This window comes from Bos taurus, chromosome 14 (assembly GCF_002263795.3).
Source record: "Bos taurus isolate L1 Dominette 01449 registration number 42190680 breed Hereford chromosome 14, ARS-UCD2.0, whole genome shotgun sequence".
NCBI classification, from domain to species: domain Eukaryota; kingdom Metazoa; phylum Chordata; class Mammalia; order Artiodactyla; family Bovidae; genus Bos; species Bos taurus.
The window spans coordinates 8,315,858-8,334,918 of record NC_037341.1 but is presented as its reverse complement, the minus strand read 5'-3'; the positions used below and the strand labels follow the sequence as shown (position 1 = coordinate 8,334,918).

Here is a 19,061-nt window from a genome sequence, read left to right as displayed (position 1 = left end):
AAATTCTTGAAGAGATGGGAATACCAGACCACCTGACTTGCCTCTTGAGAACTCTGTATGCAGGTCAGGAAGCAACAGTTAGAACTGGACATGGAACAACAGACTGGTTCCAAATTGGGAAAGGAGTACATCAAGACTGTATATTGTCACCCTGCTTATTTAACTTATATGCAGAAAACAGCACAAGAAACTCTGGACTGGATGAAGCAAAAGCTGGAATCAAGATTGCCAGGAGAAATATCAATAACCTTAGATATGCAGATGACACCACCCTTATGGCAGAAAGCACAGAAGAACTAAAGAGCTTCTTGATGAAAGTGAAAGAGGAGAGTGGAAACGTTGGCTTAAAACTCAACATTCAGAAAACTAAGATCATGGCATCTGGTCCCATCACTTCATGGCAAATAGATGGGGAAATAGTGGAAACAGTTACAGACTTTATTTTTTTGGGCTCCAAAATCACTGCAGATGGTGACTGCAGCCATGAAATTAAAAGACGCTTGCTCCTTGGAAGAAAGTTATGACCAACCTATACAGCATATTAAAAAGCAGAGACATTACTTTGCCAACAAAGCCCGTCTAGTCAAAGCTATGGTTTTTCCAGTGGTCATGTATGGATGTGAGAGTTGGACTATAAAGAAAGCTGAGGGTTGAAGAATTAATGCTTTTGAACTATGGTGTTACAGAAGACTCTTGAGAGTCCCTTGGACTGCAAGGAGATCCAACCAGTCCATCCTAAAGGAAATCAGTCCCGAGTATTCATTGGAAGGACTGATGTTGAAGCTGAAACTCCAATACTTTGGCCACCTGATTTGAAGAACTGACTCATCTGAAAAGACCCCGATGCTGGGAAAGATTGATGGCAGGAGGAGAAGGGGACGACAGAGGATTAGATGGTTGGATGGCATCACCAACTCGATGGACATGAGTTTGAGTAAACTCCAGGTGTTGGTGAAGGACAGGAAAGCCTGGCTTGCTGCAGTCCATGGGATTGCAAAGAGTCAGACAAGACTGAGTGACTGAACTGAACTAAACTGAGCTGATAAAAGTATATTGACTCAATGAATGAATGTGAGGGAATACAGCAGAGGAGATAAGATAAGGCTACAGGGAGGCTGATAAGTGTCTGGAGATTAGCACTGCTGGGAGGGGCGGGAGGCCTGTGGAGCACAGGGCAGGATGGCCGGCCACACCAGCCTGACCTAAAGGACCAGGTGGGATCCAGACAGGCACAGAGGGAGGATGGGTGCTGCAGGCCAGGCCCGACCCTTGACCCCGTGTGAACCTCTGGCCCCGTGGTCAGAGCTGGGGCTCAGAAAAGCACAGCTTTGACTCTTACCTCATCACCTTGACATCCTGACAGCTACCCACCCTCAGCCCCTAAACCCACTTCCTCACCAGTGAAATGTACTTACCGGGTCTGCAGTGCCTCAGCGATAGTTCTAAAATCCAAGCAGTCTTAAAGTCAGAAAAAAATATTTTTGTAAGTTTTTGGCAAACTCGTTTGGGGTCAAAATCTGACCCAAAGTTGACTGAAGAAATGATATCAGGTATTCATCCGTCTTAGCAGGACCAGCCCGTACATTTCCTCCTGGAAGTAACTGGTGTGTCCAGTGATGGGCTCCAGTCCAGACTCCCCTGGACGATTGGACCTTGCATGGTCTGGGCCCCTCTGTTCTTTTTAAAATCCAAGTAATCCAGAATCGTGATGACATCTGGTCCCAGGGAGGCGAGTCAGGATTTGTGGGCCTGGGTGATCTCCCTGGAAAGAACTTGAGATGACAGAACTGAGGGAAGGATTGCTCAGTGCCTGGGGAAGATCAGGTGTCTTTGTTGGGTTTCTTTTTTCTTTTTCCGCATTAGACACTAACTTGACTTAAGTTATTGGGGCCTGAATGAATAACTAACATTTTTTTTTTTTAAGTGCAGAAAGCAGTGTTTGGTCTTTTTGATTTGTTTCTTAAAACATGTCTGGAATACCCCTCAATAGAGCATGTACTATGCTCTCTTCCTTCCCCCACTCCAGACATCCCTCTGCCCGGCTTTGGGACATCTTCACCTTCAGTGCCCATTGCCACCCATGGCCAGCTGCTGGGCAGGTCACAGGCCATTCAAGTGGGCACTTCGTGGAAGCCAGTGGACCAGTTCCTGGGAGTTCCGTATGCCGCCCCACCCCTGGGGGAGAAACGCTTCCGGGCCCCCGAGCACTTGAACTGGACTGGGTCCTGGGAAGCCACCAAGCCACGGTAAGGATGGAGTGGAATACATCTGGTGGGGGGGGGGAGGGGGGGTGGGGGGAGTGGTGTCCAGAGAAGCCTTCTCCCATTCTAAGCCTTCAAAGTGAGAGTTGATAACAGAGCAGTGCGTTAGGATTTGAGCCGTGCACTGGGGGTACATTAGCTAAGATGACGTTGAGTGCTCTTACACATAAACCCCCATTTGTCTGTGACTTAACATTGTCTTGGTCCTGCCTCCTTTGGTGATGGAGGGGCTGGTGTGCTCTGCTCCATGCAGTGATGCGGGGACCCAAGCTGGCGTGTCTTTTTCAGCACAGACCTTCCAAGTTTCCTTCTAGGAACCTCCCTTGACTTTGCATCCAGGAAAGAGAGGCTGTTAGTGCAGGGGAGGTTTCCTTGGGCCACACCCATGGGCGGGGCACATTCATCACGTGCCCCAGCATGGCAGTGGCCGGAACTCAACCTCCCAGCTACATCTGACGTCAGTGGGGCTGAGAAATAAGCAGAGAAGGAAAAGCATAGCTTATAATAATAATTAAAAAATAATAATAATGTAAAAGGTCTTTTCATTCCCCCAATAGACATGATATTAAAAGGAGTTTTCAAAAATGGGGAAAAAAATGGAATATCCTATTTTCCTTCCTCTGCTTTTCAATTTTGCCCATTCCCTCCCATGCATGTACCACTGTAGATAGTTGACAGACGGGACACGATTCTGTCATTTTTCTGATGAAAGCATGTTCAGAGTATCTGTGGAAGGAGCACCTGTGCCTGCCTCTCTCGCCCCACGGCCTTTCCCTCTGCACAGGTGTCCGCAGCTCTGTCCCGAGGATGCAGCCACATTCTCCGTGTCCATCACTGCCCAAGGCCAGTTGGTGGGCAGCTCTAGGAGCTCAGGACCAGACAGAGGGATGAGCAGGAGGCTCTGGGATATTCCAGGCGAGCGACAGGAAGACTTAAGCTAGGACAGTGGCAGAAGGATGCAGAAAGCCATGAAAGTCACCCCTGGGAGACAAAAGGAACAAATAAGCACTAATTAGAGAACTTCACTGGGTTAGGATCCACCCACTTGACAGGCTTTCAAGTGAAGAGCAGTGAGAGCTTGGTCCATCAGAGCCCAGTACTAACCAGGCTTGGACAGGTAACCATCATGCTTGCTTCATGTGTGTCCCAGATATGCATCTCAGCTCTTATGCCAGGAGATGTTTCGACCAGCACACTTGACTCTGTAGTGATGGAGAAAGCAGGTTGAGGCCCCTCATCCCAGCAGGTCTGTACCCTGGAGCCTGCAGGGCCCCAGGGCCCAGGTGACACCCGTGTTCCTCTGCTCTATCTGGGTGGGCACCTTGCCCAGGGGACACTCCTCAGGCCCATGATTGAGAGACTGGTGGTCATCCTGCTCCTTCCAGCATTTACTCACCAATCCCATTAACCATTTCCTGAAGCTGCCTAATTGTCAGTGGGCTGCTGGGACTTCAGAATTGGGCAGTGGGTTCTGCTGCTGCTGCTGGGCATGCAGGAGGGCTGAGTGTGTCTCTTTAATTGTTTTTCCTGCAAGTCACACGCCATCCATCTGTATCTGCAGGGCCAGGTGCTGGCAGCCAGGCATCAGGACGCCCACGCCTCCCGGGGTCAGTGAAGATTGCCTGTATCTCAATGTGTTTGTCCCGCAGAACATGGTGAGTTCGACAGCCCTTGCTATGTTTTCTGTGAAAGCTGCCCTGTTGGAAATCCCCAATCCCTGCACTGCCAGCATGGTCTGCCCCGTGCTCTCCTGGCTGGTTCTTGGCTCCCTGAGGCCTGAGGGGCTGAGCGCCAGCCTGGTTCCTCCAGGGCCTCCTCTCATCTCCTGCATGGGAGCATGGGGCATGGTTATCTGGGTTCAGTTCTCTAAGAGATATTCATAAAGCGCCAGTGATGGGAGGGTCTGTTCTCCATGGGTTGCAGCTATGAACAAAATAAAGTTGCTGTCCTCAAGGGGGCTTTCATTACAGCGGGAGGAGCAGAAATAGGCAGTTTAGTTCAGTCACTCAGTCGTGTCCGACTCTTTGCAACCCCATGGAGTGCAGCATGCCAGGCTTCCCTGTCCATCACCAACTCCCAGAGCGTGCTCAAACTCATGTCCATCGAGTTGGTGATGCCATACAACCATCTCATCCTCTGTCACCCCCTTCTCCTCCTGCCTTCAATCTTTCCCAGCATCAGGGTCTTTTCCAGTGAGTTGGCTCTTCACATCAGGTGGCCAAAGTACTGGAGCTTCAGCTTCAGTCCTCCAAGTGAATATTCAGGGTTGACTCTGGTTAGGCCCTGTTTTGAAGCCTGTACCTGCCTAAGTAGCATCTAGGATCCTGATGTTGAGTTGAGTTTCCTGTTTTGGGGGAAGGGTCAGAACTCATGAGAGAAAACAGAACTGATGAGCCTTAGGAAACGTGAGTCGTGTTGGCAGATCCCACAGTGGATGTGATGCGCCTCCACTTCTGGTCCCTGAGCCACCAGCAGCCAGAGGCAATGCACTTTGGAGATTTGAGCACAGCAAGCTGCTGAGTGAGATTTGGAACAAGGGCATCTGAACATGGAGCCTCCTCTGGGCTGCATCAATAGAAGCGTAGAGCTTAGAGTGAGGGAGGTGATGGTGATGCCCAGCCCCAGATCATTGTGGGGGTGTTGAATTAAGTCCTGGCTCCAAACCAGCCTGCCACTTACCACTGCCTCCCTGGCCTGGAGAAGGCAACTCACATTTTTTGTGCCCCAGTTTCCTGTTTGAAAAGTAGGGAGAGAAATAGCATCAGCTCATGAAGTTCTTATGAGAATGGAATAAAACAAGGCATAGATACTAATTAACCAATGAACAGGTGATAAGAGAGACATTGTAAATGGCAAAGAGTGGGACACAGACCACACCTAAAGCCTGGAGGAGACCATCACTCAGGCAGTGTAGGAACTGGACAGTGTTGAACCCACTGGAAAGAACAGGGGCCGGGGGCGGGACCACCTCTGGAGGTCTGTGCCCGTCATCGGCTGAACACCTCATAGCATCCTTCCTTCTGATCCTCCTAACGCTTCTAAGAGGTATCATTCCCACTGGATAGATGAAAAGCCCAAGGCTCAGAGAGGTCAGATGACTTGCCTAAGGTCACTCAGCTAGTGAATTATTACTGTAGATTTGGTCAGTCGAGTCCCAGAGTTCACGGCTAAGGCCAGTGAGTGGTGACCAGTGAGCATACACTTTTGCCATAATGTGAGCAAGAAGTTGACGACAGTACTTTACAGTTGATCTACAATGTCATTGATCTTCACACGGACTCTAGGAGGAAATGATAGGTATGTTTATTTCTATCTTCTCCCCCCTTTCCCACTTTAGAGGTGTAGAATCTGAGGCTAGGAGAGGCTTCGTGGCTTACTAAGAAAGCACAGCTGGCCTGAGCAGAGGCTTGATCCCCATATCCTGACTTCAAATCCAGGACCCCTTCCCCATCAGGGAGTTTCCAGTCAAAAGTAGCTTTGCCACTTCTCTCTTGGGCTGCTCTGTTGCCCCTGCCTGGCCTTGGGGTAGGTGTGTTGACACACCCAGAGTTGTGTGTTGGCTCGGTCTGGCACCTACATGGCAAAGGTGCCCTGCCCAAGCTCTGGAGGGGGAGGTGGCCGCCTGTAGCCCCCACATGTCTGCACCCCCTGCAGGCCCCCAACGCGTCCGTGCTGGTGTTCTTCCACAATGCCGCGGAGGGCAAGGGCAGTGGGGACCGGCCGGCAGTGGATGGCTCCTTCCTGGCTGCTGTCGGCAACCTCATTGTGGTCACGGCCAGCTATCGCACGGGCATCTTCGGCTTCCTGAGTTCCGGTGAGTTGCTGGGGTTGGTGGGGACCGCTGACTCCCTGAGCCGAGTGTGTTCTTTGTGTGCGTTTAGTCCTTTCTTCCTAAAACCTCATCCCTTCCCGGCCCCTGGCCCTCCTCCAGCCCACTGAGTACAGCCAGTACCTTCATGAGACACTCCAGCCATGCTGATGCCCGTAGGTCACAGGTGCCACTGATGAAACTCACCACGTGTCTGAAGCCGTTCCAAGTACCTTAAGTGTTTTGTCTTGTGATATTAATAACTCTGTGTGTATGCTTGTGCATATTGAGACCCCAGAGGGCTAGACCCTTGCTCAGGCTCACATGGTCAGGAAAAGGCAGAGCCAGGATTCACCACCAGGGTCCATGTGCCCTGGAGATGCTAAGGGGTGGATAAGAGCTCTGGGGCCTTCAGAGAGCCGTTTCCTGGAGCAAGGGCTGCATAGACAATGATTTCCATCATTACCGTCAACTTCTGGCCTGTCTTCTTTGCAGTCACAGACATTATCCCTCAGGCTACACCTTCCACCTTCCCACCAGCCCCCAGGGCAGAACTGAGGCTTGGACCAATCCCAGCATCATCCACCCGCATCTTTTCTTTCATCTCTACCCCAGCCCCACTCCACCCAACCCCACCCCACCTCCAGTGGTAGAGCAGTTGTTTGTTAGGCGGCTGTGGTGGAGGGCAGGCGTCCTGGTCTGGGAATCCAAAGAGCCAAGTGTTTTCTGTGTGACCTTGGACAAAACCCTCCCTTTCTCCAAGTCTCAGTTTTCTCCTCTAAAATAGGAGTAATTTTAACCCAACTAACAAAGTCACTGTGAGACTCATGCGAGGTGCTATGTGTGAAGGGGCTCCAGAGGCTGTGATGGGCTTTGCATGTCCTCAAGGACAGCGCTGAGCATCATCTCTGTTCTTCGGGGGTCTCGTTTAAGACCTGGGATGTCTTGCATGATGGGTATGGTTGGGGGCGGGGGGTGGGATGTAATGTGGCCGGAACCACGGCTCCTCCAGAGCGTGGGTGAGTGAGGCAGGCATCCAGCGTGAGCAGAACCCCGGAGCCCTGGGGGATAGGGCTGGGTGGATCATGTGGCTAGAGGTCTTGAGTGTCATAACAAAGACTTTAGGTTTGCACAGCAGACATGAGACGGGCAACAAGTTAAGGCAACATGTGACCAGTGGCAATGAGGGGAGTGTGGCTGATGAACCCATTCCAGGCTTTCCTTCAGAGAGGCAGCGGCGGCTGCTAGAGCACTGGACTCTCCTGCTGGATTTTCTTTCCTCTTTTCAAAAACACCACTGATGACTCTTAAGTCAGGAGCTCCTTTCGCTAAAGAGATGGTGAAACTCAGAAGCCAGCCTGTGGGACCCGCTCGGGTGGGGCTTTCCACAGACCTGGCTGACTCCGGCTCAGAGCTTTTCCAGACAGAAGAGAATTTCCATATGCTACCCGTCGGTGAGGGGGCGGGCTTATGATTTCATGGGCTGTAATCTATGGAGAATTCTGCAGGCTTCTGGGAAGGCGACCCCATTTCTGGGAGCAGTGTTGGGGGAGGCAGAGAACACCCACCCCTTCTCACTCCTGGCTTGCAACACTGCCTGTTCCTCTGCTTAAAGCAATGCTGTTAGCAAGAGAGAAAGAGAGTGACGCTCACGCAGCGTCCGTGTCTCTACCAGACGTCTTTCCCAGATGACGTCATCCCAGTCTCCAGGTACCTCCACGAGGTCAGCACAGTATGGCCATTTCACAGAGAAAAGCACGGGGCTCAGAGAGGTCAAGGGGCTTTCTGCCTCACTTCTGAGTGTGTGTGCTCAGTCGCTCAGTTGTGTCCCCATCTCTGTAGCCCCATGGACTGTAGCCAGCCAGGCTCCTCTGTCCATGGAATTCTCCAGGCAATAATACTGGAAGTCTGTTGCCATTTTCTACTCCAGGGGATTTCCCCGACCTCAGGGATCAAATCCACATCTCTAGCATCTACTGCATTGGCAGGTGGATCATTTACCAGCCCCCTTAGGCTCTTGGTGGCTCAGAGGGTAAAGAATATGCCTAGAATGCAGGAGACCTGGGTTCAGTCCCTCCGCATCTCATCCATCCCAGGTTGCTCACCTCTCATGAGATCAGGCATGTGAAGGCAAACATCTGGAAGCTTGCTGGCACCTCGCAGGGGCTCCCAAGGTTAACACCCCTTCCCTTTCCCTAGCAGGGCCTCTGTAAGTGAGGGTTCTGCTGCAGCCATGTCTGGGCCCTGCATCTGGCCAGCAGCAGCCCTGGCAGTTACTGACTCATGCCGAGTTGCCACTTCATGTACTTTATCTCATGTGATGAATGCACGCGGCATCTGCTGTTGTAGCTCAGAGTGAAGATAATCCCCCGAGAGCGCCAGACTCCAGAGGCACATTAAAAAAGAGATGGGAGAGAGATGGAAACAGAAACTGATGTCAGCTCTGCTGCCGACTAGACAAACTTGTGTTCTCAGAGAGAAAAGCCCAAACTCAATAGTACTTAGAAGGAGCATGGGTCCTGGTAAAGAGCAGGTGGAAAGGAAGTGAAGGGGTCCCCCTGCCTGGATCTCACAGGCAGGACAGACCCCGCCAGTATAGGGCACAGTGATTACCTTCCTCTCTCTGGCAAAGCAATGCGGTGAGGGGACCCGGGGCCAGTGGCCTGTAGGGTCAGAGGAGTGGGTGGGCCATGGCCCGCAGGCCTCCTGCATGGTGTGGGAGCAGAGGAAGTGTGCTTTGGCCTGGGAGCCAGACCGAAGGCCAGGCCCCGTAATGTGCCCATCACCCCATCATCCTGGGGGCACTCAGAGCTTCCCCTTAGAGGCTCCCCTCTGAGGGGTCTGCTCCCCTTTTTGACCAGAAGAACAGGCCCAGAGTCCTGTTCCATCACCAGTGCAACTTCTGTTGCTGAAGACAACATAGACCCCACAAAGGGCATCTGTGAGATAATAGCTGGATATAAACCTGTTTTATTTTATTTAAGAAAAGACAAATAACTTCTAGAGTACTTTATACTAGGCTCTGCATCATTCTGTTCCTTTTACAAATCTTAACAAATTCAATCATCATAACAACCTGTTGAAGTTGGTACTATTGTTATCCCATTTTACAGACGGAGAAAGTCAAGTCACATTAAATAACTCATCCAGGGCCCTGCTGAGCTTGTAGGGGTGGAGTAAGACCAGTGCCTGACTGGTCTGGCTCCATAACCCACCTGCACAGCCCATGCACCATGATCCCTTTTATTGATGGCCATCAACAAGAACTGGGGGAGGAACTGCTGTGAACCTGGCTGAGGAGCTTTAGAAGGATAACTGAATAAATCAAATGAGCAAGCAAGAGCCATTTAGACCATGAGGGAACAACTGAATGCTTGCTGATGTGTTTTGAACAGAGAGTGGGGAGAAGAGAGCTGGAGGATTAGATCAGGGTGGGGTGAGGCAGTTGGAGAAGTGCATGATCACGTTATCCAGAGATCTTCCACTCACATCCTGGACTCCCTCCTGGACTGTACATGCCTGGCCAGCAGAGAGCAGCCCTGTCCAGTTTCATGACCCCAGCAGCACTGCTTGCTGCATGTTTGTGGTGGGGCTGAGCCAGGTGAGACCAGAGCTCAGCCCTGAAGATGAAGAGAATGGAGCTCAGCCAAGACCAGACTGTAGGGTGATGAGCACAGGCGATGAGCAGACCCCAAGGTCTGGAGTAGGATGGGTGCTGGAAAATGAAGGGAACGCAGACTGCTCAGATGGGCTGAAGTTAATCTTGCTGCTACTGCTTAGTCGCTTCAGTTTTGTCTGACTTTTTGAGACCCACCCCCCATGGACTTGTAGCCCACCAGCCTCCTCTGTCCATAGAATTCTCCAGGCAAGAATACTGGAGTGTGTTGCCAGACACTCCTCCAGGGAATCTTCTCAACCCAGGGATCGAACCCGGGTCTCCTGTATTGCAGGCAGATTCTTTACCAGCTGAGCCACCAAGGAAGCCTGAAGTTAATCTTAGAGGGGAGGAAAAGCCAGGAAGAAGTTAGACTTTGTGTGCAGCAGGAATGAAGGAGTTATGAAGGCTTCTGCGCAGAGGTTCCATAAGAAGAGTACCTAAAATTTTTAATGAAAATAACAGAGTGCCTTGCACACCATAGATTTTTTTTTTTTTTTTGACAAATGTTTGCTGAATTGGATTGAATGTTAGGACAAAAAGTACTGAGTGTGTGTTAGATTTAAGAGCCAATTCTATCTCAGATTTGCTTCTAGGGAACTTCCCTGGCATCCCAGTGGTTAAGACTTCGCCTTCCAGTTCAGGGAGTGTGGGTTCCTTCCCTGATCAGGAAGCTAGGATCCTGCATGCCCTGTGGCCAGAAAACCAAAACATAAAAGAGAAACAGTATTGTAACAAATTCAGTAAAGACTTTGGTCCCACATTAAAAATAAAATCTGAAAGAAAATTTACTTCTTGCACCTAAACAAACTCTTTCCTTTTCAAGTCTTAGGTTCTACTAGGAAATAAAAGGGTTGAGTTAGACCATCTCGGATCAGCTAGTTGGCTGCCCCCTGTGCGTGTCCTGGAGGCTGTCTGCCCTGAGGGCTGAGACCTTGTCTGTCTTGCTGGCTGCACTACTTGGCACGGTGCTGGCATAAAGTGAAGCCCGGTTCAGATTTGCTTCCTGAAAGCACCCTCATCTGTGACTTCCTAGGGGTCTGTAGACCCCAGAAGGTCAGCGTTGTCAGTGGGAAGCTGGTACATGGGGCCCTGGGAGTCAGGGACAGTGCCCTGCCTCTACATTGTCCCTGGAAATGCAGGCTGTGGGCGTCACCTCTCAGACCGGGTCTTGTTCAGCCGCTGCCCAGCCTTCCTGCCCTCCCTGAGACCTTGGAAACAAACAGAATGTGTCTGCAATCCAGAAAAGCCCACAGAGAAGGGTGCCAATGGCTTCATTAAACCCAGAACATGAAATGCGTTTGAAGAAATTCTGAGCATCTCCCCAGCTGGAGGAGTAATTCGAACCATTATGTGCACCGAGCTGGTGTGTCGTCAGCTCTTTGTGAACAGCAGGCTGGGGAATCAGGATGCAAGGTCTTGCTGCTTTCTATCTGGGGAAATGGGTTTTTGTTGATAGTTTCTCACTTGATACTGAATCGTGTTCATCATAAGTGTAGTCATTTCATTCACTTAACATTTCATAAGGACCGACTGCGTGCCACTGGCTTTAGTGGAGGGCGGAGTCTCGCAGGGGAGCCCATGCTGACAAGTACTCTGAAAGGGGACCCTCACTTCCCCCGAGGCTGCCTGTGAGTTGACGCTGTAACTCAGACTCAGAGGATGACTGGGTCGGAGGTCAGAGCTAGGGCAGGTCAAGGGCAGAGGGAGGGGTCTGGGTGAAGGAAGTCACATGTGCCGAGCCCAGGGTGGGGGAGGGGAGGGCTGCTGTGTTTGAGCATCTGCTGGTGAGCCTGGGTGGCTGCGGCACAGGACAGGGGAGAGACAGAGGGAGATGTGCCCCGAGAGGAGGATGACCAGGTCCTGGGGGGCTTGGAATGCACGAGAAGAAATGGTGCCCGAAGGACCATGAGATGAGATGGGAGACTTTACATAGGATGGGGCAGGGTGTGTGTGTGTGTGTGTACATTGATTGTGTGTGTGTGTGTGTGTACACTGGTGTGTGTGTGTGTGTGTGTACTTTCTTGTGTGTGTGTATACCTTGGTGTGTGTATACTAGTGTATGTGTGTACACTGGTGTGTGTGTACATTGGGGGGTGTGTGTGTACATTGTTGTGTGTGTGTGTGTGTGTCTCAGAGAGAGAGATAATCAAAATTACAATTGAGAAGATCACTCTGGATGCACATGGAGAATTCAGGGGCGGGAGGAGCGTGCTGATACAGGAGGCCAGTGAACAGCTCTAGGAGAGACGGGGCAGAGATCAGTGGGGGAGCACGCACCACACCAGGGGAGCGGGGAAGAGGGGATGCAGCTGAAAGAGGAGCCCGGGAAGACCCACAAGCTTGTGCAGGAGAGGAGTGGGTGGGTATGGCTGGGTTTGAGGGAGAAGGTAAGAAACTCAGGAGAAGCTGCTGGCGGGGCGCTCAAGAGACTTAGAATCGATTCCCTTTGGGATTGAATGGACCTGAGGTGCCCGTGAGACAGCCTCCTGGAGGCACGTGAGGGACCTGGGCCTGGAGAGTGCTCTGGGCAGCGACGTCATCCTGAGAGTCAGCCACACGTAGGCGGTGGTTGAAGCCAAGGGTCTGCCAGAGAAGAAGGGCGTGAGCCTCGGCTCGGACCAGGACTGGCCTGGTGCTCCAGAGTCCTTAGTGGTGTAGACTAAGGAGGGTCCGCTCAATTCAGAAGATGGCCATGGGGCCTGGGCATAGAGTGTCTCAAATGCCAAGGAGAAGAATGTTCTGGCTGTATGTTTTCTGTGTCCAAATCATTCAATTTTTTAAAAGTGCTGAGCTTTCAGAAAATATTTACTGGGGACTTCCCTGGTGGTCCAGTGGTGAAAACTTCGCCTTCCGATGCAGGAAGTGCATGTTTGATCCCTCGTCAGGGAGCTAACATGCCTTGCAGCCAAGAAGTCAAAATATACAACAGAAGCAATATTGCAAAAAATTCAATAAAGACTTTAAACATGGTCATCATCAAAAAAAATCTAAAAATAAAATACAAAATATTTCCTGAATTATAAGAAAAAAAAAAGATCAGCTCTACTGAGTGCTGCTGAAGGTCATGGAAGGTGGTGGGAAGGGGTGAGACTGATGGCTCAGGCTGGCCTGGCCTTTGTCATGGGGAAGAGACATGGAGAGTCAGGGGCAGTCAGGGAGGATCCAGGGCAGGAAGCTCATCTCGTTTTCCCTGGATGTGCCAAGTGGGGGCTCTGAACACGCGCTGCCTCTCATCTGAGGAGCCACCCCTTCTAGGATGGGAAAGCCTTAGTTCACAGACGTGGAGGGACGTGTCCATGGTCTCCTAGTTGGCAAAGGCTGATGGGAGAATCCCAGCTGGATGGGCCTGATTCCGGAGCCCAGGCTCTCCCACAATATTGAGAAACCACAGTCCTGACCTGGGTGGACAGGAGTCTAAGTCCCCCACAGGCACCACATGCCTGATTGGCTGCATCCAGGGCGCAGGGTCACAGAGGGTTAAAGGCTTTCCTCTTTCTTAAGGGTCCAGCGAGCTGAGCGGCAACTGGGGGCTGCTGGACCAGGTGGTGGCTCTGACCTGGGTGCAGACCCACATCCAAGCGTTTGGCGGGGACCCTCGGCGCGTGACCCTGGCAGCAGACCGTGGCGGAGCCGATATAGCCAGCATCCACCTTGTAACCACCAGGGCCGCCAACTCCAGACTCTTCCGGAGAGCTGTGCTGATGGTGAGCTGCCCACTCTGTCTTCAGTCTTGCTGAAGGTGGTCCTTCCTTCCCCCACCTGACTTCGATTGCTTGGATTTCCTTTTTCCTTTGTTCTGAATTGGTGTCCTGCCCATGGCCATCTTTCTATGCGTATGTGAGCCAGGATGTTACTGGCTACTCATAGCTACTCGTAGCTTAAGTACTAATCATGTAGACAGGGTAGTGTTAATGATGATGATGATGGTGATGGTGATGAAGGTGGTGAAAATGATGATGATGGTGATATGATAATGATAGGGATGGAATAACTATGATGGAGGAAACCACCTGTTAACCACAGCATAAGCTCTGTTGGCTGTTCTGATTAGCTTCTAATTTTATTGAATGTCCACCTGGTGCCAGGTACTACGCTCATTGCTGGAAATGCCTTACTACATGATCTGTGCCCTAGTTTTCAGGAAGCTTGTAGTTTACTTGAGAGAGAGGGGACAGACACTTAAAGCAGCTGTTTAAAAGAGAGTCTTATGGCAGCTCAGAGAGAAGCCCCTCACCAAGCTCAGGGAGGAGGGCGTGCCCTGTGAGAGGGACTGTGCATGCTGATGCTGCAGGCTGTACTGGCACGCAACCAGAGTCCTGGCATCAAGGGCTCCTCACTGGGATCTGCCCATCATGCAGTGCAGCGGGAGGGCAGAGTCTGCCTGGACCATGGAGTGGAGGCTGGGAGGCAGAGAGCAGCCAGACTGCACCGAACACCTTGGGTTTTATCCTGAGTGCATGTGAGCCGTTGACGGCTTTTGTTTGTTTGCTGGTTTGGTTTCCCACCTTAACCATTAGTAAGCATACCATTCACTGGCATTAAGTACATTCACAACGTGGTGCGACCATCAGTGTTAATCGTCAGCAGCACCTTTTCATCGTTCCAAACAGAGACTCTGCACCTATTAAGCACTATCTCCCCACTCTCCTTTCCTCCCAGCCCCTGGTAACGTCTCTTCTACTTTCTGTCTTCTGTGAATTTCCCTACTCTAATGCGAATTTATCTCAGGTGAGTGGAATCCTATGAGCTCTGTCCTGTTGTAACCGGCTTATTTCACTTAGCATAACGTCCTCAAGGTTCATCCATGTTGTAGCAGGCATCAGAATTTCATTTATTTTTAAGGCTGAGTGATATTGCATTGTGTGTGTACACCATGCTTTGTTGATCCATTCGTCTGCTGATTGACATCTGAGTTGCTTCCCCCTTTTGGCTACTGGCAATAGTGTTACTGTGAACACTCTTACCATCAAAGGGTCAGACTTCTAGAGCTTGGCGGAGGATGAATGTACGGGGCCAGTGCTGGAGGAAAAGAAAGCAATGAGGAGACTGTTAAGTGACACAAAGGAAAGAGCAACGGAGAACCGTCAGGGCCAGTGACATGACCAGCTGGCGATTCTAAGGCCATCAAACCACACCCAGCTCTGTCCAGCCTTCCTGAGGTCCAAACCCATGACCACGAGGAGGGTAGAGAAGTGCCAGTTCAGAGTGCACAGTTGAGGCTGGATGGGCATTGTCTCTGCCCTGAGAGGGAGCAGCGCCTCCTGCTACTTTCTATATCTCCGGCAGCCACGGAGCCTTCTAGTATTTACTGAGAAGTCTGTGCTATATTCAGCCTCCTCCAGGTGCTCTCCTCTGCCCGAAGTGCTTTCCTCCCGTCGTTCTCCTTCCTGACCTACTCGTCTTTCAGGGACTCCTTCCAGACTTTCCAGCCTCGGGTTGGACCCCCTTCCTGTGGCCGCTGCCACCTGTAAATCTCATCCAGCCTTTCTCCTGCTTCCCCACCAGTGCAGAATTACTCTTCCTGCCACATGTGTCTCTCCCACAGACTGTCAACTCCAGGACAGCAGGGGCCAGCAGTGCCCGGCTCTCCACAGAGCCCGGGGCACCCAGCACTGCTGGCTTATGGTCAATGCTCCGTGATTGACAGCCAGTGAAGGAGCTGGCTTGCAAACCTGGGTAGGGGAGCGATGGTGTGTGTCCTGGGACTCACAGGCCGGCCCGCTTCCCTTCCTCCCACCTCCTTCTTGTGTTTCTTGTCCTTCGCTTCGGGTGGTCTTCAGTCTGTCCCTCCATATGGGGTCCATCTGAGTGGCAGGAGACCTGAGCACAAACATCTTGCAGTTTCTGGAGTTGAAAGCAGACCTTCCTGACTTTGAGTTGATCCCAAAGGGATTCCCCCCAGGGCCCTCTCAGAAACCAGACACTCAAGGGGACCCAGAGGACACCAAAAATACCTTCCAGTAGGCCCAGAAGGCAGAATTTTCCTTTTAAAAGTTCTGGAGAGTTTAGATGTTTGGGGAATTTCAAAAACGAATCTGTTTTAACAAATGGTAGTGTATTTAAAAATAAATCCTCCTTCTGTTTTAGTCATTTACAGACAGCTTTTACAACTGTTCCCCGCAGTCTTTGGGATGCGTGTGAAATTATTTGGAACTGAGAGAACTAAAATACTTCAATATATTAGCAGTTCCTTCAACGTGCTCTCTACCAACAGATGTTTGGAGGAATGAAAGTGAGGTGGTGATATATTCTTGGATAAAATCTTCAGTCTTTCTGCAAAGCTTGGGGCCAGAACTATTGAAATTTGAACGAGACAGACTCCTTTGATAATTAATAGCTTATATGTATTTGTTTAGCGTGTATGGGACCATAAATCCATTTCAATACATGATCTCATAGGTTCCTGACATTGATTTGCAAGGGACATTTATTCTGTTTCTAATCTAGACATGAGAAAGCCAAGAGATGTTTAGTGACCTGCTAGAGAACACACAGTCAAGAAAGCACTGCGTTAGGGGCTGGAACCTGTGAAGCCGAATCCTGTGAGAATGTTTCTCCAAGAGCCTGGGATGTGTTCAGGGTCTCAGTGTGTCAAAGAGCCTAGAATCAGACAAGCTTGCGTTAAGATGCTGGCCTTGGGTGAAACCCTTTACTTCACCTGCTTCATGGATAAAATGGGTGTGATTAATTCTGTTTTCCGAGGATTAGAGGAGTCATGATGTAAACTCATTGTAAAGTGTGCTGCACCCTGTGGGAACTTAAGAAACCCAGTTCCCCATGTCCGATGCCAAGCAAAGGCAATTCCAAACAAAAGCAGGTCGGGAGGTGGGAGGTTTCACCTACCCTCGTGGAAGGTTGAAGAAGGAAGGGGAGGCCATGTTGCAAGCCTGAATTCTGTGGCATTGACCCCTTGGCCAGTTTTAACAGAAGGTAAAAGAGGTCGTGTCCTCCACGCTGTGATTTACAGGACTTAGAAAAAGTTTCCATGGCTTTCCTACAACGTTGCCCCAATTCTACATTCCTCAGAGTGAGCTCCAGGCCCCGGGAGTTGGCCTCACACTAAATTTTCCTCTCTCCTTTCCCACACAAACCCTGCAGTCCAGGCTCACCAGCTCTGCCACCATTCCTAGAAAATGCCACGCCTTCCTCTAGATCTTTTCCACGCTGGTCTGTGGTCAGCACGTCCTGTTTTCCACCTGGAAACTCACTCCATCTTTAGGGCTCAGCTGGATGGGACCTCGAAGCCTTTCTCCATCTCTAAAACAGAAAGAATCTCACTGTGGTGAAGAGACTTCTGCTTGGTAACTTTTAGGAATTCTGATTTATTTTACTTGCTTGTCATGTTTTCTAGCACAGCTTATTCCATTTCTACTGTGACTGCAGGCTTGGTTGGGTATAGGATTCATCTCCTTAGTACGGCCTTAACACTTAGCTCAGCTCCTGGTTCAAAGAGGGCATCTAAGACCACGCTGAGTCCATTAAACCATCTGGGGCCAGTGCGAGGGAGATGGTGGTTTGGGTCCAGAACACCGTTTTCTCCTGTTTCCACATGAACCTCTCAGGAGCACTCACCCACCCTGCTACTTCTCTAAGGCAAAATTGGCCTGTCTATTCATGGGTTTTGATGCTTCTGTATGTACGTTGGGATACGTTTTAATGTTGTTTTTGTTCAGTCACTAAGTCACATCCGACTCTTTGAGACCCCACGGACTGTAGCCTGCCAGGCTCCTCTGTCCATGGGATTTCCCAGGCAAGAATACTGGAGTGGGTTGCCATTTCCTTATCCAGGGGATCTTCCGGACCCAGGGATTGAAACTGTGTCTCCTGTACTGGCAGGCGGGTTCTTTACTACTGAGCTACCCTGGAAGCCAGAATAAGTTCACTGATTTAAAAAAATATTCCTGATGGGAATTGGACAGTAGTTTCATGTACTTTTTCAAATCATTTTGGCAAAATATGTTTTTAGGATGTTAGTTCTTATATCAGCTTAACCCTATAACCAGGCCCATAGTATTTTTGTCGCCTTATCTTTTCATAGAGTTTTGAACTTTTCTCCATAAAAGCTTTGCAAACTTGCTGTGAGGCAAGACCCTTCCTAAGTGGTTTCATGTTTTCTGTGTTACTCTCCAGTCGGTAAACATGGGTGTTAGGAACTAAGTTGGTTCTGCATCTGCTCAGCTTTCTTATCGTCTCTAATACTTTGTCTGCTGGGTCCATTGGATTTTTATAAAGTTATCTCACTATCTGCAAATCAGGTTTATTTCTGTGTGAGAGTGTGTGTGCTCAGTCATTCAGTCATGTCTGACTCTGTGCAACCCCATGGACTGTAACCTACCAAGTACTTCTGCCTATGGGATTTTCCAGGCAAGAATACTAGAGTGGGTTGCCATTTCCTATTCTAGGGGATCTTCCTGACCCAGGGATAGAATTCAAGTCTCCTGCATTGGCAAGCGGATTCTTTACCACTGAGCTAACTGGGAAGCCCTTTTATTTCTCTGCACTTTGAAGCAAATGCTCAACTGCTTTAATAAGGAGACCCATCATGAAAGCAGCTTAAATACCAAGTGAGTTTCTTTTTTCTCTTTCCCATAACATTTTCCCAGGTGGGGAGTCCAGATAGCTCATGATTTCTACGGGGCCACATTCCTTCTATGTGTTTCTCTGTCATCCTGGGGTCTTGCTGTCATCTGAGGGGCTGGGTCTAGAAGTTTAGGCAGAAGGGAGGGGACGCAAGGAGAGGAGAGCCTCCCCTGGGGACTTAGGTTGGGAAGGACACCGCCTGCCCCCTGCTTGCTTGCAGGGTCCTCTTCTGGTTTCCCTGCAATGGTCGCAGCCCCTAGAACAGTGTCTGGTATCTAGTTGGTGTACAAAAACATATCTGTGGAAGGAATTCTTGGAAGAACAAATTGCAGAGTTATCACAAGTAACATGCAGGAGTGTCTAGGTGAGACCAAACTTTCGTAACAATCACTAAGAAGTTGTTATCTCCCTGGATCTTGGATGTCCAGCCCCAAGTCGGATGAGACAGCCTCAAAAGTCACGAAACCCTGTTTTCTTATGACTGCACCTCAAGGAGACGCCAATACACTAACCAGTGTGGCTTCCTCTTGTGTTCCCTGGTCTCCTCTCTCTCCAGCTGCAAGTTTCTTTAAAAATTCTCAACCCACAGAGCCTCTGAACTAACCACCCAGCTGCCTCACCCAGGAACCTCTCCCCAGCATGCCAAGAATTAAATATTTCTTCATGTGGGCCACTTTTAAAGTCTTTGTTGAGTTTGTTAAAACACATTTCTGTTTTATGTTTTGGCCGCGAGGCTTGTGGGGCCTTAGCCCAT

The 19,061-nt window shown here is 50.2% G+C and overlaps 1 protein-coding gene across 4 annotated transcripts in view; it reads left to right on the top strand.

Moving 5' to 3' along the window:
• The window catches only part of TG (thyroglobulin), a 235,939-nt gene that overhangs the window by 118,517 nt on the left and 98,361 nt on the right, over positions 1-19,061 (top strand). Inside the window, exons 38-43 of one of the 4 annotated variants that reach the window (XR_003038023.2) lie at positions 2,027-2,246; positions 3,823-3,916; positions 5,916-6,075; positions 13,229-13,431; positions 18,130-18,291; positions 18,864-18,988. Coding sequence is in view for 2 of the 4 variants with exons in the window: in XM_025001401.2 (XP_024857169.1) it covers positions 2,027-2,246; positions 3,823-3,916; positions 5,916-6,075; positions 13,229-13,431; positions 18,130-18,153 (701 nt within the window). In the remaining 2 variants the exon portion in view is untranslated. 4 annotated transcript variants of the gene reach the window in all.